General features: G+C 48.2%; 10 protein-coding genes across 10 annotated transcripts; 5 read left to right on the plus strand and 5 right to left on the minus strand.

Moving 5' to 3' along the window:
* Positions 1-9: 9 nt before the first annotated feature.
* N7447_007365 (uncharacterized protein) lies at positions 10-1,016 on the plus strand (the record flags this gene model as incomplete). The annotated part of the gene is made up of 2 exons (XM_057231627.1): positions 10-201; positions 246-1,016. The coding sequence occupies 2 exons, from the start codon at positions 10-12 to the stop codon at positions 1,014-1,016; spliced, it is 963 nt and encodes a 320-aa protein (XP_057086717.1).
* A 1,435-nt stretch (positions 1,017-2,451) lies between these two features.
* N7447_007366 (cysteine-rich secreted protein) lies at positions 2,452-3,329 on the minus strand (the record flags this gene model as incomplete). Its single annotated transcript, XM_057231628.1, has 3 exons — positions 2,452-2,984; positions 3,032-3,197; positions 3,315-3,329. 3 exons carry the CDS (start codon positions 3,327-3,329, stop codon positions 2,452-2,454), a joined length of 714 nt encoding a protein of 237 aa, XP_057086718.1.
* Positions 3,330-3,508: 179 nt separating this feature from the next.
* Positions 3,509-5,085, minus strand: N7447_007367 (zinc-dependent alcohol dehydrogenase; the record flags this gene model as incomplete). Its single annotated transcript, XM_057231629.1, has 9 exons — positions 3,509-3,693; positions 3,755-4,008; positions 4,079-4,129; positions 4,192-4,285; positions 4,341-4,421; positions 4,487-4,508; positions 4,570-4,651; positions 4,724-4,775; positions 4,845-5,085. The coding sequence occupies 9 exons, from the start codon at positions 5,083-5,085 to the stop codon at positions 3,509-3,511; spliced, it is 1,062 nt and encodes a 353-aa protein (XP_057086719.1).
* A 500-nt stretch (positions 5,086-5,585) lies between these two features.
* Positions 5,586-6,428, minus strand: N7447_007368 (ADP-ribosylation factor family protein; the record flags this gene model as incomplete). The annotated part of the gene is made up of 5 exons (XM_057231630.1): positions 5,586-5,612; positions 5,675-5,998; positions 6,057-6,140; positions 6,221-6,259; positions 6,354-6,428. The coding sequence occupies 5 exons, from the start codon at positions 6,426-6,428 to the stop codon at positions 5,586-5,588; spliced, it is 549 nt and encodes a 182-aa protein (XP_057086720.1).
* A 478-nt stretch (positions 6,429-6,906) lies between these two features.
* N7447_007369 (putative chromatin remodeling complex subunit (Arp8)) lies at positions 6,907-9,247 on the plus strand (the record flags this gene model as incomplete). Its single annotated transcript, XM_057231631.1, has 4 exons — positions 6,907-6,946; positions 7,014-7,092; positions 7,164-7,563; positions 7,616-9,247. 4 exons carry the CDS (start codon positions 6,907-6,909, stop codon positions 9,245-9,247), a joined length of 2,151 nt encoding a protein of 716 aa, XP_057086721.1.
* Positions 9,248-9,999: 752 nt separating this feature from the next.
* N7447_007370 (uncharacterized protein) lies at positions 10,000-11,516 on the plus strand (the record flags this gene model as incomplete). The annotated part of the gene is made up of 2 exons (XM_057231632.1): positions 10,000-10,267; positions 10,324-11,516. 2 exons carry the CDS (start codon positions 10,000-10,002, stop codon positions 11,514-11,516), a joined length of 1,461 nt encoding a protein of 486 aa, XP_057086722.1.
* A 1,006-nt stretch (positions 11,517-12,522) lies between these two features.
* On the minus strand, positions 12,523-13,552 carry N7447_007371 (tetrahydrofolate dehydrogenase/cyclohydrolase catalytic domain-containing protein; the record flags this gene model as incomplete). Its single annotated transcript, XM_057231633.1, has 2 exons — positions 12,523-13,242; positions 13,319-13,552. 2 exons carry the CDS (start codon positions 13,550-13,552, stop codon positions 12,523-12,525), a joined length of 954 nt encoding a protein of 317 aa, XP_057086723.1.
* A 1,669-nt stretch (positions 13,553-15,221) lies between these two features.
* On the plus strand, positions 15,222-15,443 carry N7447_007372 (uncharacterized protein; the record flags this gene model as incomplete). Its single annotated transcript, XM_057231634.1, has 1 exon — positions 15,222-15,443. The coding sequence occupies one exon, from the start codon at positions 15,222-15,224 to the stop codon at positions 15,441-15,443; it is 222 nt and encodes a 73-aa protein (XP_057086724.1).
* A 316-nt stretch (positions 15,444-15,759) lies between these two features.
* N7447_007373 (class I SAM-dependent methyltransferase) lies at positions 15,760-18,635 on the plus strand (the record flags this gene model as incomplete). Its single annotated transcript, XM_057231635.1, has 9 exons — positions 15,760-15,969; positions 16,021-16,152; positions 16,203-16,219; positions 16,275-16,534; positions 16,582-16,656; positions 16,706-17,984; positions 18,038-18,176; positions 18,230-18,432; positions 18,485-18,635. 9 exons carry the CDS (start codon positions 15,760-15,762, stop codon positions 18,633-18,635), a joined length of 2,466 nt encoding a protein of 821 aa, XP_057086725.1.
* A 1,441-nt stretch (positions 18,636-20,076) lies between these two features.
* N7447_007374 (Retrieval of early ER protein Rer1) lies at positions 20,077-22,465 on the minus strand (the record flags this gene model as incomplete). Its single annotated transcript, XM_057231636.1, has 6 exons — positions 20,077-20,215; positions 20,274-20,703; positions 21,570-21,641; positions 21,729-22,031; positions 22,174-22,291; positions 22,397-22,465. The coding sequence occupies 6 exons, from the start codon at positions 22,463-22,465 to the stop codon at positions 20,077-20,079; spliced, it is 1,131 nt and encodes a 376-aa protein (XP_057086726.1).
* Between the last annotated feature and the right edge of the window lie 239 nt (positions 22,466-22,704).

The raw sequence follows: 22,704 nt of genomic DNA on the forward strand, positions 1-22,704 counted from the left end.
CCGGCTAGGATGAGGACGCAAGGAAGAACAACCAACTCTTCGGCTGTGGGAGTTGATCATGTCTGCTTTGACGAGGAGGACAATTCCCCTGCTCGGGAGCATGCACCCTTGCAGCAAAAGTTCACGAATACTATAACAGAAGCGGCGCCTCGGCTAAATCGTGCAAAGGAGCCCTACCGTTCATTCAACGTCTTCAAAGATGTATGTTAGTAGTCTTGTCTGGGTGCATTGCCGTCTCCACATAGGCCCTTATCAATTCGAAGAGAAGAGCTCATCGATTCACGCAGGTAGCACTCGGTACAAATGCCTGGAGCTTTTGCCTTCAAGTTCACCCTTCTGGGGGACTTTCTCAATCTCCAAGCCCAGTATATCACACCCTGCGCATCCCCTGGTACCGCCAAGGCCTTTATCTGCCAGCCTCATTTGATCTTTACTCGGGTGGAAATGTCGTACGTAGCCGGAAAGACCCATCTCCCGAGCCTCAAGACCACCGCGCGCACATTCATTACCGTGGCTTTGAGGGTCTATTCAGTCTCCACGTGACGGTAGATATCTTCCACCAAGTGGATTCTAATACCCTTCAAAATGAGCTTTCAGGCTCTGGGAAAAGTTCCTCGGGTCCTGTCAAGCACCGCTCAATGGACATCGTTCGGAAGGGAATGGGTAGGACTTACCGTGTTGAGATTGCTGATGGTGGGGCTGTCAAAACATTCTACTGGAAAGGGTCCAAGGCTGCATTGTCTCTCCTTGAAACCGAAGGGAAAGACGCTGGTTCTAGTGATGGGAACGGTAACCTAAAGTTCTTTGCTGCGGATAAACCAGATGATATTCTTGCAGTGTGGCAAAATAGAACTGATCGACAAATTCTGGGTTCTTTGAATGTTATCGCTGAGCTTGATGCTGATTCCGATGGGATCCTTGAAGGTTTGATGGTGAGTTGCCTGGCAGTGGTTGTTGCAGAGAGAGTTTCCGGGAGAGGGTGGATAGGTGGCCTGGGGAAGTCAAGGAACTCTTAGGAACTAAGTCGAATTGACTACACATGAGAGGTATAAGAATAACAAGTACAATGAGTTGCTAACTGTAATTTATTGAATCATCTGTGTCTCCATGTAACGAAAGACTGCGATGAAGCCCTAACATACAGGGCACCTTATAACTATCAAGCGACTAACGAACCTGGCTACGCTTCAGATATTATGCGTGTATGAATGCTCATTCCATGATAGCTCCTCCTTTCCCTTCATTCTCCTGGCTATCTTCATTCTGTCGATTCTTTTTTGATACACTAAACATGCAGTCTCTCCGAGCTCAAATATTAAAATGAGCCGTCTGTTTAACTTTTACACCACCATTTATTCAGCTAAAATGCATCATAATGGCCACATTTTGACACCAGTCCTGCATAAAGTCACACCTAGCTACTTCTGTGGCAAAGGAGTAGATCTAAATGGGTCCAATCCATGCACACTCTAACCAACTGGGTTATAGAATTGTGATAACAATGCCAAAGTTGAGGGCTACCCCTTCTAGAACCTTGTTTCTTTCTCTTTTGTCTTTTTGTTCATCTATAAACATCCTCTAAGAGTGCTCTATTTGATGGGGCTGTATTTACTGAACCTTTTTTTTACATATAGAACAGAAGGACCTGTGAAAATGGCGCTGAAAATAACAGCTTCTGGGACCACGTAAAAATTCCACCATAACTTTGAGAATTGTATTGGGAAAAGAGCGAACTCCCAAACTAACTAACGTATTCGGTAAGCGAGCTGGCCATGCAAGCGGGCTGGCCACCTCCCAAAACACATAGTAAATGCGATAAATTACAACTTGATATCTCAACGCCAATACTTTTGTTTGATTTCACTGCTTGTCGATAGCTATTGATAAGGATTTTGAATACTGTATATCAATCTTAGGGATATCGAAAAGGTACATTATCAGGGTATTAAAAATTACAGTGCTAAAAGCCAGAAATATATATATCCTAACCATAAAGACATATATATTTCCCAAACTCCCTAGGGAGGCTAGATATTACCTAGAAAGCATTAGGATGCAAGGAAATCTCTATATAGACTACTATTGCTGCGATATCAAGTTGTAATTTATCGCATTTACTATGTGTTTTGGGGGTGGCCAGCCCGCTTAGATGGCCAGCTCGCTTACCGAATACGTTATCTGAGGGACTGGTGCCTGAGGCACCAAGGCACCGACAACAGTAACTATTCAACCGCTTTCTTTTCAAGTCACTAACACCCCAAAGTAAATAAATACCGTAGGTCTCTCCGGGTCACACAGCAGTCCCTTTAAAAATGGTCCTTAAAGAAGCCTCATCAACAACAGCAACCTTTCAATTGAGACACTCATCAACACTAGACCTTGTTTCCGCCAAAGAGAAGCCCCAGTCTTTTCCAACGGAGGGATTCCCAATCATCGAACCGGAGCAGCCGTTCAGAGTTCGGCGGCGCTGCAGTCCACTTTTCCACCACACCACTGATCTGGGCTGTTCTTCCAGATACAGTTGTTTTGATCCTCTCTGATATCACAGGGAATCTCGGTGATCTCAAACCGCATACATGCTTGAGTGTCGTTCTCGTAGAAGCTCATGGAAGGATCCGACGCTGGACAAGCAATCCCGAGACCAGCTGAGAAACCGGCCAGGCTGTACTTGCCGCATGGCCGTTTCGAGATGGAAAACTTGCCAGCCTTGGAAAAGTCGTCAGTCTTGGCGATATGTCTTCCATTAGATGCATTGTTGAGCCATTGATTGGGGTTCTTGCCCGTCCGGGGGTGACCATGGACATCTTGGATATAGAACTTGTCGCTAGGGTTGATAGATTGCTCCGCAGCACATTCTTTATCCTTGCAAAACCTGAATTTACTAGATCTCCGGGTCTTGGACTCTGCGCCAACAGCGTATCCCCAAACATTATCAGCATGGACTAGGCGCTCCCCATTCTCAGCCGTGAACTCATAGCATTTTCCTAAAAAGTGTTAGACTATCTTCGGAATAAGAAGGGGCGGGTCTTACCAGTCTCTAGGCCAGACGAGCACTCTTCCTTCTCACATGTTCCGTATTCTATCTCCGTGCCTGGGTCGCAGGCACATTTACCGTTGACCAAGATCTTGCCGTTTGCACAAGACTCCTCCTCCTCCGGACCGGGTAAAAACTTTCTGCCTTCCCTCGACTTTTGAATCTACCTCATTTTTGTCGCAAATTGTATCCCTCAAAGTAGTGCCCTGTTGATTTACGCGGTTGTTATACTCGATTAAACGCTTTTTGGTTCATAATGCACAAAATCTGAGCTTCATACATCAACTGGCTCCATAGCTCAGTTGATTAGAGTGTGGTGCTAATAACACCAAAGTCGAGGGTTACTCTTTTTTTTATTAGTTGGAAGGCATCTCTAATCGCAGAAAGATGGACGTCAAGTCTGGAAGTAATAACATTTTCTTCACTATCAAGACAGAGATATGTTAAACCCCTAAAGTATGCCGGCTATCACACCTATTGAGGGATTTTCAAGACCACCCTGCCATCAATCTCCGAGCGCTCAAGGCGGTCCAACACATCATTGATATCCTCTAACTCAAAGACGTCAATATGCGCCTTCACATCGCCAGCCACGGCCATAGCCATCATCTCATCCATCTCATCCGCTGTTCCTGCGGAGTTTCCAACAATAGTAAGACCTGTATCAGTTGGTCAGACCAGTTCATGTTGCCAATTGCGTAAGTATCAGAGCAAACTCACCCTTGACGATCATATCGAATGGTGTGGCTGGAAGGTTGAATGGCTTGTTGGGAATACCAACGCAGACCAGTGTGCCAAAAGGACGCAACATATGCATACTTTGTTCGTATGCTCGCTCGCTGTTGGCAGTACAGATGACAGCGTGTACACCAAAGGTTGTCTTGTCTTTGACTGCCTGGACAATATCGACTTCGCGGTAGTCTAGGAATTCTGTGGCCCCAAGCGAAAGGCATAGTTGCTTCTTCTTCTCTCCACTTTAGAAGCACCATCAGGTTAGTTTGCTACAAAGGTGACAGAAAATGTTCAACTTGAATTGTCACATACCTGTCAATTGCAATAACCTTAAGGCCCTTCTTAGCGGCAATTTGAATTCCCCTGTAAGAAATATCTTTGTCAGAAAATAATGCTTTCAGTCACCGAAAACTGGGGGAATGTACATATGACCAAGGCCACCTCCAGCACCAAGGATGGCAAGGTAGTCTCCTGGGCGAGTCTTGGTCTTCATGATGGAAGAATACATGGCAATTCCGGCTGAGTATAGTAATTAGCCTTTGTACTGGCAAAAATACCAATGGGAAAAACATACCACACAGAAGAGGCGCGGCACTATCTGGTGAAAGCTGCTCCGGAATCTTTGTCACATGGAGTGCTGGGCTGACAATATACTCTGAGGCATGATGTTAGAAGCGTTCCGATGGGCTGGATGGTCGCACTGAGAGATAGAAGACTCACGCTGGAAAGTTCCAGGTACATTCTGCAAACCACGCAATCAGCAATCGAAACAATGACATGATTTGCGGTGATCAACAACTTACTGCACCAGCATTCTTCTGATATGGGCATACGGTATGGTTGACTTCACAAATTTCGCACTGGCGACAAGAGCTGTACAGCCATCTAATAGTGGAAATGCGTTCAGCCTCAATATAACTTCAATCGGACGACCAATTGGGGATGAAGGAGACAAACCTGATACCAACTCGGGTTCCCATCCATTGCTTCTCGTCAACTTCAGGTCCGACTAAGTGTAATGACGAATGTCAGTATATTTTCTGGACTGCGTTCAGCGTGATGCAGCGATAGTTCTTACCTTGAACTACTTTACCAATGCCTTCATGACCCGCGACATCAGTCAACATGGGCGTATCACCGCGGATGCTGTGAATATCCGAGTGACATACTCCAGAAAACTCAAGCTTGACGAGGATTTCGCCTTTTCCTGGAGTTGGCACGGGGCGATTGGTCTTGATCCCCACCTTTGCGGAGACGGGAGTACTTTTGGGTGGGATCACAGCAGCGATTTGAATTGGGGGAATTGGAGGGACCGACATATTGCTCTATAGTTATTCAAGATCGCACCTTGGAGAAAGTCTGTAAATCAGGACACTTGGCTTAAATAGCTAGTTGAGGTCTGATCCGATAGCCGGCATTAGTCGTATCGCAGATGCGGGGGTGGAAGGAAGGATGCAAAGATAAGCAGAAACAATTAGCAGATGCCAAGATACAATTGGAAGGGTATCGAATTTGGGGGCAGGTTAGAAGAAGAAGATGAGGATATCCATACGAATAATTACGAACTCGGACGTAAATCTGACCCCGCTCTTTTACACAGTTCAGTGTCAACAATTTAATTAAACAATTATGTGTAAGCCGCAGGTCTGACATCAGAAATCATGAAGGAATATAAGACAAGGACTCTGCTAGGCAGAGTCGAAGGGAAGAAGTGGTACAGCACTCCGAATGCAGCAGAAGGTCTCCGAGTCGCGCAAGAAACTCGAACACCAAGGTATCAAAGATGAAGTTCTAAACCCGACATAGAAACGCCAGAGGATCATGCATTCTCGGACTGGATTGTTTGCTGCGAGGAGAGGGATAGTTAGTTTGAGAAGCCAGCAGGTTGTGTTGTGGAAAGAAACGAACCACCAGCCAATCCATTCCCTCATTAATACCCTTGCCGTCAATGGCAGAGCAAGCGACAATACTCCAGTTTCGGTCCCGCAGCTCTCCCAGTTTCAAAGCCTCTGAGATCTCGCCTGCACCCTTGGCGCCGGGTTGATCCTGTTTGTTGGCAAACACCAGCAATGCCGCATCGTGAAGTTCCTCTTCATTCAACATGGCTGCTAATTCATCTGCTGCAGTTCCTAACCGCTCAATATCTGTGGAGTCGATGACGAAGACCACGGCGGCCGTGTTGGCATAGTAGCATCGCCAGTATGGGCGGATAGAAGTTTGGCCTCCAAGATCCTACAATCCAGGGATGTTAATTATGACCAGAACGAACTTCGAGATGGGTAAAACATACCCAGACATTAAGATTGAGATTCTTATATGTGACCGATTCGACGTTGAACCCGATTGTAGGTATCGTGGTGACGACCTCACCAATCTGTGGGCGCAAGGTGTTAGCTTCACATAACTCACTCAAATGCGCCAGGAAACCAAGGCCACAAAGCCATGATATCTTACCTTGAGTCTGTACAGCAAAGTAGTCTTTCCAGCGTTATCCTAAATCTCCGGAAGAACATTAATTAGTTTCAGTCTTGTTCACATTAATGTGATCCTGCTTTCCCCGCGTCGGACGCAGTGAGACACAACGTACAAGCCCTAAAATCAGGATCCGGATCTCCTTCTTGGACCAGAGCAGGGACCAGATACGCGATAGTGAGCCTCCCATGGTGTGTGTGATTAATTGGTGGGCGCGTTGTTCACTGTTGTTGTTCTTCGGTTCAAAGGTTGTCCGGGCAAGTATGGAGTCAACGATGATAGGTTGAGGGGCGCGTAAGTCGTATGGATCGAGTGAAGAGACAAACTCGCTATGGGGTTATGGTACACGTAGATGAAATAGAGAGGTGAAAGAGAAGAAGGCGCTGGCGGCAACCGCATTGGATGTTCTTTGGCCGATCGGCCTGTGCGGTGTGGGCGGTCAATCGGGGGATCATCATCTTGCGGGATTGAGCTCTCCTCATTTAGAAAACCCCATTGTCTTTTTCCCTCTGGCATAATCTGGTCTTGATCACTTTTATCGCATTCTACGCGACTACCACTCACTATCGGAAGTGCAATTAGGGAACTGCAGTTACCTCCGGCGCACTCCCTAGATTTGCCGCGATTAGTCTCAATTGAAGACAGCCGACCACAGACCGATACCAATCATGGTTGGAAAGAAGTCGGGCAAGGCCCTCCGTGATGAGGGTAAGATCATTCGACCGAACTGGTGAAATACAGCCGTCAACGACAAAGCAGTTAATACTTGACATAGGCCTGGAGCGGACCGACAACAACATGGAACTATCCAGCTGGCCGCAGATCCCAGCAATCAACCAGAAGAACTACTACACGTACGCATACACAGGCCGATATCTGCCGCATGGCCCCAGTTGAGGACTTGAATGCTGATTGCGCTATGTAGCGACTACCTCAAACGAGACGATCAAAACCTCGCGTTCCGACTCCAAAACGAGGAAGCAAGGACGAAGATGACCAAGAAAGCGAAGGATCACGACCGTGCCCTTGCTATGGCCAAGACCGAGACAGCGGAAGGCGAGGCTGAAGCAGATGGCGATACCCACATGGAGGATGCGGAGGAGACCCCAGCCGAGATGGCCGGCTCCAAGGTTATTATCATCCATATGGGCAGTCAGAACCTCCGGATTGGACTTGCCAGCGACGCACTGCCGAAGACCTTGCCAATGGTGATTGCGAGGAAAGCAGCCACCAACGAATCCGAAGACCATGATGAACCTAAGCCCAAGAGGTTTAAACATGAGGATGGATCTGAAATGGAGCCCGAAAAGGCCTTTGGATCTGAAGTATGTCAAGTGCAATTTCATTGAGATGGCAGTGTACTAATTTTTCTGATAGTGGTCGTCTCATTTCAATCGGATGTCTGCAGATTTGAAGGTGCACATGCGACAGAACAAGCGAAGAATGCTTCCAAACTCTAAGGAGATGGTTGTTAACTATAACCGCAGAACCGTGCCAGAAATCATCTCTGAACACAATGATCCAATGCGTGCTGAATGGACCGAACTCTCTAATCCTCCGCCAGAGTATATTGTCGGGAAGCCGGCTCTGCGGGTACCAGATTCTTCAAAACCTCGATACAAGCTGTATTGGCCAATCCAGAATGGTTGGTGCAACGAGAAGGACTACACAAGCAAGAGGTCTCTTTTCCTGGATATTTCATTGATCGTGGAGGATGCGATCAAGAATCAACTGCACTTGACGAGCAAGAAGGATTGGACTCAGTATTCGTGTGTGTTCGTCATCCCGGATCTTTACGACAAGTCGTATGTCACCCAAGTTTTGGATATGTTGATGCGAGAATTTGCGTTCGCTCGGGTGTGTTTCATCCAAGAGAGTCTGGCAGCCACCTTTGGTGCTGGCTTCACCTCGGCATGTGTTGTGGATATTGGAGCGCAGAAGACTTCGATCTGTTGTGTGGAAGAAGGCATGTGTATCGAGAACTCCCGAGTGAACCTGAAGTATGGTGGCCAAGACGTGACCGAAACATTCATCAAGATGATGCTGCACGATCATTTCCCCTATGCCGACATCAACCTACGGCGTAGACACGACTTCCTTCTAGCCGAAGAGCTTAAGAAGAACATTTGCACCATGAACGAAGCAAGCGTTTCTCCACAAGTCTTTGACTTCCACCTTCGTGTGGCAGGCCAAGACACACGAAAGTATACTTTCAAGGCTTTTGACGAAGTTCACCTTGCGCCAATGGGTGTTTTTGAGCCTGATATTTTCGACAACTCTGACAAAATTACTGGCAGACGGACCTTGATTGATCGCTCGGTTGACATTTACGATGGATCACCTAATGATCCTACTTCTGCGGCCCAGTCAGAGATTTTGACCGCTATGGCACCTCCCCTGCCCTCTCAAGGCAAGACAAATGGCGAGTCTCACTCGGCGGCGGCGGATGTTCACGCCACACCAGGCCGCCCGCAACACCCTCATGCTTTAAGCAAAGTCCAAGATTTGGAGGGCACACCTCGATCTTCTGTCGCTGGTTCTCCAGGACCAGAGAACACAGGAACCCCTCAAGCAGGAGGGACAAGCACACCCGCTGCCACGGCCGCTGCATCCCAGGCTCCGCGTCCTACTGCAGTGGAAGATAGAGATGATATCATACCTGTGTTCGGTCTGGACAACGCTATCCTGACCTCCATTGCCCACGCGGCCCGCTCAGATGACAAGAAGATGCGGGATTTCATCGGCGGTATCATGGTCGTCGGTGGCGGTAGTTTGACTAGCGGGTTCCATCTCTTCTTGGAAGAGCGACTGCAGGCTCTTCGCCCTGGCTTCTCGAAGGAGATCATGATCGGGACACCGCCCAGAGATCTCGATCCCCAGGTCGTTGTGTGGAAGGGAGCCAGCATTTTCGGCAAACTGAGCGGTACAAACGACAGTTGGATTGGCAGACTGGAGTATGATCGACTTGGTCCCCGGCTGATGGCGTACAAGTGCATGTGGGCCTACTGAGTGCACTTTAGGATATTCATTCATGGTATTATGAGAATTCGGCGTGGGAGTTGCATGTTTTTGGTCACTTTCAAAAGGATTTCAATATTTTTTCTAATACAATGGAGTACCTTGAATAGTTATATATGTACACAATTAGATGAGCCAGGAGGAAACTCCGAAAGGCGTGGGATTAGATGTGAGCTAGTGTCCTTCAGAGACGAGGTTGGATAAGTGCACGCACTCTTTTGTTCTCCATCCCTTACTTCCCGTGATCGCCTCCGTATTTCCACGCGTATTCCTACAGCACATCAAATAAGCGGTGAACACAGGCAGAATAATGGTTCTCAGGCTCAGCTCCGGTGTTGGTCTGTATGGCAGCTTTTGCCAATTACCCCAGCTCCATTCGTGGTCAGTCTGGATAAGCCCTTTCTACTGGCGAGCCGACCCACGGACTTTGATATTACTGCCACATCTCCTCCATATTGCTGTCCCTGTCTTTACACAACCCATTGATTCCCTTACGGTAGGTTTGCGACTAATTCTCTCACATTCATTCTGAATCGAGCTCTTGTCCTAACCGGCTTCTGTATAGTTGCACTGCCATTGTAGTTGCCAGGATTGAGGCGACAATATCCCAGTTTATCCCAGTCTACTCCAGCCTATTCCAGTCCATCACAGTGAGCTTCCGTCCCACTCACTCCAGACGTACACCGAGTTGCTAATGCGCAATTGATCGCCCAGTCAACCGCGCAAGCAAATAAGACGACAATATGTCTTCCAAATCTAAGGAGGGTCAATCATCAGGTGGCTTTCACCAGGAGTACATTGCGTCCCTTCGCTATCGCAATGATCTCCCTCCCCCGGACATGCCCCCCAAGTTTCTCGATATCCCACACGAGGGCTTGAGTCGCTTCCTCACCCCCGGTTTCGCCTCAAACCTGGCTCGCCGTGAGGAGCCCAACATTGAAGTCGATGCCGAAGGTGGAATGCCAATTGACCTGGTCGGTATTCCGGGGTTACATTTGGGTGATGAGAGTGGTATGTCAACGCAGAGACTCCTACAATTGCATGACTACAGCTAACATCTCTACCAGCTATTATGGCACCTGAGAACCCTCAGCCCATGGACCCTGCTGACCTTCCCCTTCTCATGACTATTGAGCAACTCCGAAACCCTGCGCCGAGGAATACCAATGTCAGTTTCCTCCGCCGCACACAGCACATCGGTGTCGACCGTAGTGCCGGGGATGGCTCCCGACCCGCACCTCTTAAAACACAATCACGCACTGCGAAGAAAGGAAAGCCTCCTGTGGATGACCCAAAGCATGTTAAGAAGTTCATCCAAAAAGGATTCGACATCGCCTACCCCCAGAGCAAGCACACTGGAGAGGACACTGATAGCCACATCCGTGGTCTTCCTCCTACAAAGGCTGAACTCGACGCCTGGGCTAACCCGGTTCATCCTGAAAACCCGAAGCTGAAGCCAGTCGGTTTCTTCCCTGTGATGCCCGACCTGGAAGGGTTCCCAGACCCTGGTGGTTACCTTCAATTCAAGTTTGATAAGGCGCCTTTGACAGCCGTCGCTGGCAAGAGGGACAAGCGTATGGATGTTGGTCTTCTGCAACCAGTTGCGCCCGAGCAGCGCGTTTGCCAGGAGCATGAATCTAAGCTGAACCTTCACCATACGAACCCTGCTCTTTACGCCCACCCTGGCCCAATCCCTTATGACTACCAGCTCTTCCTTCCAGAGAAGCCCCACTCTGTTAAGAACATTGACACAAGCATGAACCTGTCTAACCCAAACCGCGACAGCGAAGACCTCTACACCAACGAGAGCGCCGACGGCCACAAGTTCCACCGTTATGATCGTATTCGTACTTATGCCACCAGTGCTCAGGTCTTCAACACTGAGCAAAAGGACATCGCTCTGACGCTCTACAAACCCAAGAATGGCGACAGCAGACAATTGGCCGCTTACTACTATCCAATTCTAGGCAAGGCCCGCCTCAAGCCAGAGCGTGCCCGCACAATTGCCCACGCTGGTCTCGCTCCCACTTCCACCCAACAGGAAGAGACTGAAGAACGGGTTGACCAGATGCATGTAGTGATGCGTGACCCCAACGAGGCTGAAATCTACAAGCGTGCTTTGACCCGTCTACGCATTGATCCAAAGTTCGCAAGCAATATGCCACCCGAGCCTGTTGCTCAGGAAGAGGAGCACCAATTGGAGAACGAGGAGACAGAGAAGCCAGCTGATGAGGATACTCGCATGAGCGATGACGAGTGATATTGGCGGCTGTCTATTATGTATTATGGATCTTTTTTTGAACATTACAATCTCGAAGTTTCTACCTAGGTAGTTTCCCATGGGTCTGGCGTCTGAGAAATGGAAAATGGCGTTACATATAGTCAATCGTTAATCAACGTAGCCATGTACACAATTAATCGTCTCATGTTGTAAATGTAGCTTAAGGTATATACACAGGTTGATTTTACATTCAGTCGTATTGCCCTCTCATTTTCTAACTAGAATATCAGGACCTGTGGAATTGACGCCGAAAATGACCGCTTTTAAGGCCAGAAACGGCTGCCTTTCCACCCGTAACTTTGGACGTCAGCGCCCCCTAAACCGCCCACTGCCCTGTAACACTGCAAGCACTTTTGGTCATCCTCCGGTCCTGATATCAACGCTCGACTTATACAGTTATTCCCCTCGTTTCCATTAGCGACTACAACGACGCCGAAAATGGCTCCCCTTCAGCCAAATCTAAGTCCCTTTTCGCCCAGTTCATTTAAGCGCCTATAAGATGCTTCGCCTTCCCTCCCTTGCGGTGTCCTTATACCTCCTATTCTCTCATCCTCGTTACCCACGCCATAAGCCGACCTTAACGTTATCGTTTCTCACACCACGAATTTTCTACCTTAGTCTTTATATCTGACCTCCTCTATGGTACCTACGCCCGTATATCCGGCTTAAACTAATAAGCACTAATACTAGACCGATCCTATTCTTTACGAGGAAACTCGAGCTAGACTAGAATATTTTCGTAGTCTTAGATGGCTCCCTCCGAACTTTAAGCTAAAGACCTTAGAAGGCATCGCTATCGTTAAACGTTATTAGCGAAAGTGAGTGCTCACTTAGCCGGGAAAAGTCTTATGGCTAAGGATAACACGAGAATAGATATTAACTAAATGTAAACTAGATCCCTCCTTACGAAAGCTATCGAAAAATGTCTGATTTACGTACCCTTCACAATTGCGCAGCCGAGATGGCAAGTGTTTCAATTCCTAACTCACTGACATGCACAGCAGCCAGGAGGTCTCTTTCCTACGAGCTTTAGTTTGGCTCTAATTGTTCTTTCCATCATCACCCACAACAAGACAGGCAGTAACCCGCCTGGAGTGGGAGCAATGGCTAATCCCGCCTCTTCATACACCTTGTGGTCCACGTCGCCAACAATTGTACCATTCGCTGTGGTGTAGAATCCCAAATCGACGATTGTAACAACGTCCAAGGGAACTTTCTCGGTCGTGATATATCCAGGTCCGTGATGGAGCTCTGTGACAAGCAGGGAGTGCTGCTGTTCGTTGTCGTGTTCGTTGAACTGATGGGCTGAGAGATTTTTATCGCCGTTGCGCGGTAGATGTGGAGTGACGCTAACGTGAGGATAATGATGCCTCATGTGAGAAATGAAGCCGTCGGTAATCATGTTGCCAAACCCTGCGATATGGATGGTGGACTGTCGAGCCAGGTCGAGTTTTCCATACTTAGAGAGCAAGCGAGTAAGGGCATCAGCGACAATGTTGGCCGTCTGACCATCACAATACTCCTCAATGTTTTTTAACGGGTTGACGGACGCCATGATCTTGAGTTCATCAAGATGCTCTGGCAGCGGACGCTGGATCAATATGCCGTGGATGTTTTTATCCTGGTTCAGGCGCTGAATCTGGCTTTTCACCTCGGCTGAAGACGCACCCGGGGGCATCTCGTAAGCCCAATAGCCTACACCAGCCTATGAAGGCGGATAGGTCAGTAATAGGGCCAATTGACGGCTCTATGCTGTCGGTTTGCGAGACGTGGTGAATTACCTGTGCGGCAACGTGGGCCTTGATCTGAGCATAGTGCTCAGCAGCGGAGTCTGTGTTGAAAAAGAGAACGGCCAAGGCGGGCTCGACTTCATCGTTATGCCCTTTGCGCAGACACCATTGCTCAATGTCGCGTACGACGGGATCTCCTCTGAGAAGAGTGGCGCCTATATTGGGACTGCCGACGAAGCTCATTTCGCGGTGCCAATGGGTCTGGTCTGGTCGGGCCGTATGCATTGTTAGAGACTACTGGGATAGCATGCATGGGTGACTGGAGCAGAAGAACTGAAATGAAATCCATGAGCAGGACTTGGACGTCCTAATCACAAATGAATGGGATCACATCGCTCTAACTAGGGGGCTGCAGGCTTAATACGAATTCAGCTGCAGACAGCCCCGCTTCGCAGATCCAGATGAATGTTCTTCCCTTCCAAGTGGCAAGCATCTTTCCCAGTCACATTGATACATGGGCCTTTTTCAATGTCAGCTTTCTTCTCTTTTCGCAGCCCCGTAACGGTCGACAAGTCAATATCACCAGTAACAAGGCTGTCATATATAAGTCGACATCAAACTTTACAAGCTGCGGCAGCTCCCGATAGCGAAGGGGGCTCCAACCGACTTCGGTTTAGCGCAATCTGAGTGGGGTGCTGGGAAAGACAAGTGTCCAAGGGCGAATCTGGTTTCGAATTATCCCAATGTGTCTAGTATGAATAGCAAGCCACACGGGCCAGAAGACGGTTTTCCTAGATCTACGGAGACTCCAAGTACCCAGACTTGCCGCCCCTTCAGTTTAGCAGGTTAGGGAAAGGCAACACTGTACTCCGTAAATTGCGGAACAGTACGCACTTGCCGCCAATCCGCCAACTTGCCCCCCCCCCAAAGAATATCAAGACCTCCTTGCTTCGACATTCAGCCACAGTAAGTATTTGCAGGGGTCTTGCCACAGCAAGTACCGAATACGAGGCCACTGCGGTGTGTCGTGGCTGTGACCCACTTCAGCAGGCAATGAAGACAATGGGCCAATAGACCCAAAAAGGGAGCGTCATGTGCAGCCTGCATATCGCGTCCATGTACTCCGTACTGGAAGTGTTTTCACCCTTCGTATTTTGAGATCCACCCAGAGACCTACTCGATGGTGTGGCAGTGTATTGGAACAGATATAAAGTGAGGAAGAAACCCAAAAGAAACCCAACTAGAAGATAAACGAGAACAGCCATTCCTGAAAGAACAATCCGAGCGTCTCAACCGACACTCTTACAGTGAAGTTTTATCTTATCTTGAAATGTGCCTTACACTACCTGCTGGACCATTCTGAGGCGCTTGATGGGCCCTGCTATCACCGGTTGTGATTATGATGACCGTCTTCTAGAGAATTACATCGCCGTCTAGACCGGGGACCCATCGCTTATTAACGCTACCTTCCACCCCGACGTTGTCCTTTTTGTCGACAGCTTCCTTTAGTGAGTAGCAAGGGAAACTTGGCGACGAACGTGATAAACATGGATAAGTTTACTACCTCATTAGTCAAGCTATCTCGAGATACAGTTGTCATAATGCGAATTTATTGACTACAAGTCTGGAATGGATCAACCGCTTTCAACTAGACAGCTATCGGACATTTTAGTAGTAATCAACGTGCAATTGATTCTACTAAGCGTCATAGTCTCGGTAATGCTTTGCTGTTTTCTATCTTATGACCGGTTTAAGCAACACAGAGTGAGAACGGCCCATTTTATGTACGCCTAATATTTCTCATATATCTTTGATCGAGACTTCGGGGATATTAGGCTGAAAGTAGTGAAGACCATACATGTATTGATTTACAGAATTAACAATAATGATCGCAACATGTTCCGGTTCAGGATCTACTTTATAATAAATGGTTGATATTGAGATCCCATCAAATATGGGGAACTCTCAGTGTGCTGGCAAACAGGGAGCTGATTGGCGCCCGTGGGGCCTGGAGTTTGACCCTGGTGGCGGCCCTATGGGAGGGTACAGCAGCGCCCACGGGCCAGGTCGATGGGACCTCAACGGCCAGTGCCAAGACTTTCGGGGCCACATGGGAAGTGACTGGGCTGTGAATGGCTCAAATATAGGGCTACTGCAGGAACCCAATTGTCTTTAGAGTTGGATCGGAATAGATTTGCAGTGGATTTGCTTTGCTGCTTTCGGATGATCTACTGCAATTCACCATGGTTGTACAAGTTACTTCCTTAATGCACCTTGGTATACTTGCAGTCCATGTCCATTGTACCTTCCCTTAACCCCCTCCACTCCCTCTTATCAAATGTACCCCCCATGTGTCGTCGTGATAGGACATGGTACACGCGTCTCCCCGTGAGAGGCACATGTGGTTAATTAGAGCCAATGTGACTTGTATTTGAATCTGTCGTTCACTTCTCTCTTTCTCTCTTCATTGCATCGCTCTTTGCATATTGAACATGGATTGGATGCATATCTACATTGTCGGCCCCGCCGTACTGGCATTTGCTCTTATCGGCCTGGTTCTTCTGGTCTCCTCTCAGCATCTCAAGGTCACCAACTCTGGAGCTGGCCCTTACTTGAAATTCATCTGGGCGAACTTCATCAAACCGCACGATAAGAAGGCCGGGGGCCAACAAGATGCACTGGAGAGCTTCTACAAGACACAGGTGCGATCAAATGACACGATGGTAGATATGGCTTCAAGCTGACCATGTCAGGCCGCAATTTACGATGCCACTCGTCGACGCCTCCTCTGTGGTCGTGAGGACATGCTTGGTCTTGTGGCTGCACAACTGAAGTACAAGATTAACAACAAAGAAGTCAAGGCTGGGAAGGCTGTCTGGGTGGATGTAAGTATTTAGTTTTTCTCTTGGGGACCTAGCGCACTAACGTATTCCAGGTCGGTGGTGGTACTGGGTAGGCACGAGAGGAACCCCGACGTGATACAGATCGCCCATCTGACTTGTGACAGATACAACATCGAGGCCATGGCGGCCTTTCTTCCGGTAGATAAGTTCTTCAAACACGTTTACCTAGTCGACCTCTCCCCGTCCCTCTGCGAAGTTGCCCGTGAGCGCTTCGAGCGTCTTGGGTGGAAGAACGTTACCGTTCTCTGCCAGGATGCCCGGTCTTTCCACCTGCCCGAGAAGGAGTTCGATCCGCGGTCTACAAATGCAGCAAGTGATGGCGTGGACTTGATCACCATGAGCTACAGTCTATCAATGATACCTGGTGAGTATTTAAGATCTCCTCGAGACTATCGATATTGATTCGTTTAGACTATTACAGCGTCGTGGACTCATTAACCTCCCGCTTGAAGTCCACTGGAATGCTGGGTGTGTGCGATTTCTACGGTGAGGAGTACCTCGAAGTTCTGCATGACCGTCACTCATTCAAATATAGTCCAAAGCATTGTGGATGTGTCCTGTCGCAACTACACCGGCGGCGCTTTCAACCGCCATGTCAACTGGCTTGGGCGTGTATTCTGGAGAGCCTGGTTTGACTTCGACCGGGTCAGTCTTGAAGCCGCCCGCCGAGACTATCTGGAATACAAGTTTGGTACTGTCATCTCCGCCAGCGAACGAAATTATTTCCTTGGTGGTATCCCCTACTACATATTTGTCGGTTGCCCAAAGGAAATCGCATCTACTCCATCAAGCCAATCTATTGAGAGGCTGGATGCGTCTTTTACCGAGTCTCCTTACCTGCTTCCTGCCAATCACAAGCAGGAGATGGATAATGCAGTGGTGAAAAGCACACAGGAGATTCGCTCCAAGGCGTATGAGTCTGCAGTGATCAACCTAAGTGCAAACCTGCCGCTTCCATCATCCTTTTACCAGAATCACCATTATCGCATTCATTACAACGACATGCTACCCAAACATACTCAGTTCCAAAACGAGTATATCTACGCGTTCACATGGGAAGACCCGCGAGTTGACCACCGGCTCCTGAACATCGGTAAAGACGACGTGATCCTGGCTATCACCAGCGCTGGTGACAACATCCTTGATTATCTGCAAAAAAGCCCTCGCCGGGTGCATGCAGTGGACTTGAATCCCAACCAGAATCACCTTCTCGAGCTGAAGGTTGCCTGTTATTCAGCATTGGGTCACCGGGATATGTGGAAAATCTTCGGTGATGGCAAGCACGCACAGTTCCGTGAACTGCTAATCTCTAAGCTCAGCCCTCACCTGTCCAGCCAGGCTTTCCAGTACTGGCTCGAGCATACCCAGACCTTCACCTCTACCTCTGGCCATGGTCTGTACGAGACCGGCGGATCTCGTCATGCTATTCGTATGGTGCGATGGCTCTTCAATATCTTCGGACTCCAAGGTGAAGTTCGCAAGCTCTGTGAAGCGCAGAGTATTGCAGAGCAGCGTGAAATCTGGCCTCGCATTCGAAGTGTGCTAATGAGCCGACCCCTCCACTGGGCTATTGTGAGCACCGAATGGTTCGCCTGGAAGGCCGCCGGAGTGCCACGCAACCAGCGAAATATGATCGTCGATGACTTCTTCCGCCGTAACGGCTTGACCAAAGATATGAAAAATGGCAAGGACGTCAGCGGTCAATCGATTTGGGAATATGTTGTCAATACTCTTGACCCTGTGATCAACGATACATTGATCAGCAATGACAACTACTTCTATTTCCTTTGCGTTCAGGGCAAATTCTCACGGAGGTTCGCTTTCTTCTTCCATGTCTTCCAACCACACGTGCTAACTGCGATCATAGATGCCACCCCACCTATCTTTCTCCTCAAGCACACGTCAGGCTTTCCACGCCTGGTGCATTTGATGGCCTTCGTATCCACACCGATGAGATCAACGAAGTGATCAACCGTATCACCCCGGGAACTCTGACTATCGCCGTGGTAAGTATCAAAATTCTCTTTCGGTAGTATTTTTCATGCTAAATTTACATCAGGTCATGGACTCAATGGACTGGTTCGATCCCGCAGAGGACTCAGCCCCTGCCCAAGCCCGAACGTTCAACAAAGCCTTGAAGAAGGGTGGTCGTATCCTTCTCCGTTCCGCCAGTATCAATCCTTGGTACATCAAGCACTTTGAAGAAAACGGTTTCTCTGCTCGTCGTGTGGGAGCTCGTTTCCCAGGTACATGTATTGACCGGTGAGTTTGGGAGTTTTCTTGATTACGGACAAAGCTCATACATCTTTTCTAGGGTGAATATGTACGCATCGACCTGGATCTGTACTAAAACAGAGGACTTGTCCCGCCCCAATACAGACCGCAAAATTTCGGCTCTCTCATTGGGAGACAGTGCTATTCCAGCAGGCAAGATGTCGAGCAGCGTGGAGAATCTGTTGATTTAATTTGACACCATTTTCTTTTCCTTGAGGTGGTTCTTGCAAATTACGCCCCATGTGCCTCGGTACCTGTTAATGATACCTATGATCTGGAGTTAGATGGAGTGTTTCGTATGCTTGCCTTCAAAAGAGCAGGGAGTCAGGAGTGTGGCTAACCGCACCCGCTATCTTTATTTTGTAAATTCAAATATTCTTCTTTCAAAATAATTCCGGGTCTATCTAAGTCAGAGAGCATCTTGACATGTAAGCCCTGATCTTCAACAAGTCCCGCTGTCTGTATGTGGCCCTGTCCATGTGTTTGGTACCGACTTGTGTCGTCAAGCTTTCGGCCTTTATGGTCATGTAACAGGAATTTCACCTTTGTAAACTCCATAATCTTTAAAGTAGAACACATGTTCTATAAATACTCAATTTATCTCAAGTTACCATGCACCTATATATCTCCATTTCGAGGCTTTGCTCTCCTCAGGTTGTAAGTCCCCAACATTTTCTCTATAACACCTAGACAAATTATATAACTTGCATAGGTATCTCTCTAATGTAATTATTGAATGAAGAGTACGGGTTAAGCATGGGTTTTGGTAGGGTTTACAATGTGCAGCCTACAACGTTGCGGATCCCCATAGATCATGTCCCCAGAAAAGGTTATATAGCGGCCGATCCCCCCAGCGCTGATTTGAGCACATTTGCGCAACTATGTTTCCATATTCACTCAATGTATAGATCAAATGTTCCCTCCGCTTTGGGGCCCCAATAGATGACACGATTGTTTTTGGATCTGTATCTGAACCAGCAAGCCAGGGATATGCCATTCGACTCCCAGGGTAATAAATGGTCTTGGTGAGCTATCTCTTGTCTTACTTGGACTATACCAGACTGTGGACGAATATACCAACAGACCCTACAAAGTGAATCCTGTATTCGAGGCCACCGCTCGTCTAAATGCGCACACTATGATCGCCCGATGAAGAGAGTGCCAAAGGCTGGACGGCCGCTGACAAAGTGCGCGCACCTCAATGAGATTGATTGCAGTTGCCGGGAAGTTTGGGCGATTATGGTTCCGCTTGCTCCAGGTACGTGATGTCAGAGGATTGGACTTGACGATGTGGATTGATTGGACATAGATTTGTAGTAACATTTGCCATTTCGAATAGGGTCGACGGTCTGCAGACCTGAGTTCAAAATCCAGCCAGTACAGCAGCAGTAGATCGATCGTGTTTATACTGAGGGTAGATGATTATTTGGGGTATATCGATGAGCATTCTTATTTTATAAGGAGTTAGGTAAAATGATGAAACATGGATGAGCTGATCATGTCTATATCGAAAGCCCTTGTAGCCCCCTCAATCAAAATCTAGGCAGCTGATCAAGTCACCTCTCAAAACACCCCACATAGTTGCAAAGGGCGAGATAGATAGTGCCCGGAACTTCAGCAGCCATCGCGACTTCAATCCCTACCATGACAAGTCCCTTCCTGCCAACCAGGAGTCCCCTGAGTAAATCTCCCAAGAAGCAGTTCGCCCACCAGGACACCAAAAAGCGTAGCAACGAAGACGCCGACGTTGAATGTCATCACAGATAGCATCCTATCGATATCAATAATTAACCAAATGATAATATGAGATAGCCGTAGATGTTACCCACAAGAAATATCCAATCAAAGCCCTAACACACTCAAGCAACGCACGTGTCCCGTCTTTGCGAAGACTCCACGTTCCACTGGCCTTCCACGACGGGAGCAGGCATCCCAATGAAGTTCTATTGCAATGGCCATCTCTTTTGAGATCCCTTGACGTGATTAGTGTTTCATTGTTGTTAGTCAAGACTGGCAAGCTCTCTTCCTCGGGGTCGTTCCCGTGCACGTGTATGTAGTCTGGAAGAGGACTGAGCTTTGCTTTTCGTATGCTTCGTCGATTCACTGGAGCAAGAAGCATGGTTTGAGGGGTAGAGGGGTGCTGGGACCAGGATTTCTCGAGTTGGAATTTGAGAGCACCAAGGAAGCGGTTGAAGATGGCGAGGAGGAATAGAAAGATCAATGTGAAGACATATTGCGTCGTGGTTGAGGTTGTCCAACCTGTGAAGAGGACTGTGATTTTAGTGGAGGCTGAGAACACTGCTGGCATGTCCGTGTCCATCATCGTGCTAAGGCGCTCACTCAAGTACGAGTGCGAGTCTGAGTCTGAGGTCGAGTCTACCATGTAGTATCACTCCATGTTGGGGATGGTCTGGAGTGGGAGGCCGGTAGGTAGCAGGCGAGAGGAGAATATTAGATAGTCTTCTTGTGGTTTGACAATGACAAGACTAGTTGGCATGCGGCCTTCTGATATATTTTCGGTGGTCTTTCCGGTGGACCTTCCAGACTTTTTTTTAGATGTCTTTGAGATATTTTCTCCGTTCTCACTTTTATAAGCAGGTAGACAGCAGAAAAAAGCAGGGAAAGGACTTTTCTATGTATATCCTGGGATGAATAATGTGTTGCGTTCATCTAATGTAAACTAAAAAGGTCTCAAATAGGATCAGACGAGCGCAAATCCGCTCACCTGCATATGAGATGTCTCAGGCAATAGGACCTTCCCATTTGGGGAACTATAAAAGGAAGAAACAGTAAAAAGAAGCCTTAAGAGTCTTTGCTTTTCAAAAAATAATATATTTCAAGTCAGTTCATTCATTGACTTCAGGTCTAATCATATTTCACAGGTGAAGAAGACTGGAACACGCCAAAACAGCGGCCCTCTAAGCAAACAGTGATTAAAAAAAAAGAGTCTGGGAAAATTCATAAATGGACCATGAGCCCAGCGCCATCACCTCTTATCATATCATATCTGTCTGTTGCTCACCAAGTCCAAGTGCGCATACAATTACAAGACATGCACATGCGAACAATCGTGGATATAGAGTCAGAGACAGGAAAGAAGTTCAGAAATACAAGATCTCATGAACGGCCGTAGCGCGTCTTTCCGAAGGAGAAAGGCACGTAGCGATACTTGATCATGTGCTGGATTTGTCGTCGCACTGTAAAAAAAGGGGTAAGTTAGACAGATGCCCACAAGAACGATACATATATCGTATCAAATTAAGGGCAAAGGGGGGGAAACATACTCGTCAACACAAAGAGAATGATCCAGTAAACAACCAGGACCGGCCAGAAGACGGGGATATCGAAGACAGCGAGCCAAGAGCAAACGAAGCCAATGGCGATGGCGCGAGTGGCCGAGTGCCAGAACTTGAACTCTGGGAGACGGCGGATGAAGGGCCGGAACTCCTCATCCTTCTTGGTAGGGAGGCTGGGGGAGCCCGCGTCACCATCCTCGAGACCCTCGTCCTGGGTGAGAGAGGGGTCGAACTTGGGAGTCAGGAAAGCGAGGAAGAGGTTCAGGAGATAGATGCCGAGTGTATAGGCGACTATGATTTAAGATTCCAGAGTTAGTGGTTTGTTTATGCAGATGGTCCCAGCGCTGTGGATGAATGGCTTTCGCGTGTTGCGGTTGGAGCGCATCATTTTTGCTTTGCCGATTCCATTTTCAGGGGTTCCGTCGAGTCTTACCGATATACCAGCCCTGCGCCACGAAAATGCGCAGGAAGAAGAGGAACAGGAGTACACCGGAACCAACCCAGCGGTAGGTTGTGTACGGGGTCGAGGCATCGAGGTAGGCTTGGTAGTGCTGTGATTGACGTATTAGCATATTGGTCAGGCTACGCCGATTAGTTTCAGAGATGAAGGATCCAAAGACATTGCGCAATGTCTTTGCCCCTCATGAGACACTCACTCGGGTCAGTTTAGAGGTGTGCGCGGACACGGCTGTGAAGGGCGACTGATCGGGCTCAGGGACATCCATAATGAAGATATTAAGGGGGAGGAACAGAGCACAGGGCTAGACCACCGAAAGAAAGAAAAGAAAGAGGTAAGCAAAGAAAAGCAGTGATTAAGATAAGCTGCTGAAACCAGACATTCTAGGACAGGCACTGCGCCTTCAGGACAGAAAAGTGTCCACAGCCAACAAGCCAATCAGATTAGAGATTAGTCACCAGCCACTTACAGGCACGTGACAGGCAGCACAGTAAATATGTGGCAGTG

This window comes from Penicillium robsamsonii (assembly GCF_028829455.1).
Source record: "Penicillium robsamsonii strain IBT 29466 chromosome Unknown utg000003l_segment0_segment0, whole genome shotgun sequence".
NCBI lineage: Eukaryota > Fungi > Ascomycota > Eurotiomycetes > Eurotiales > Aspergillaceae > Penicillium > Penicillium robsamsonii.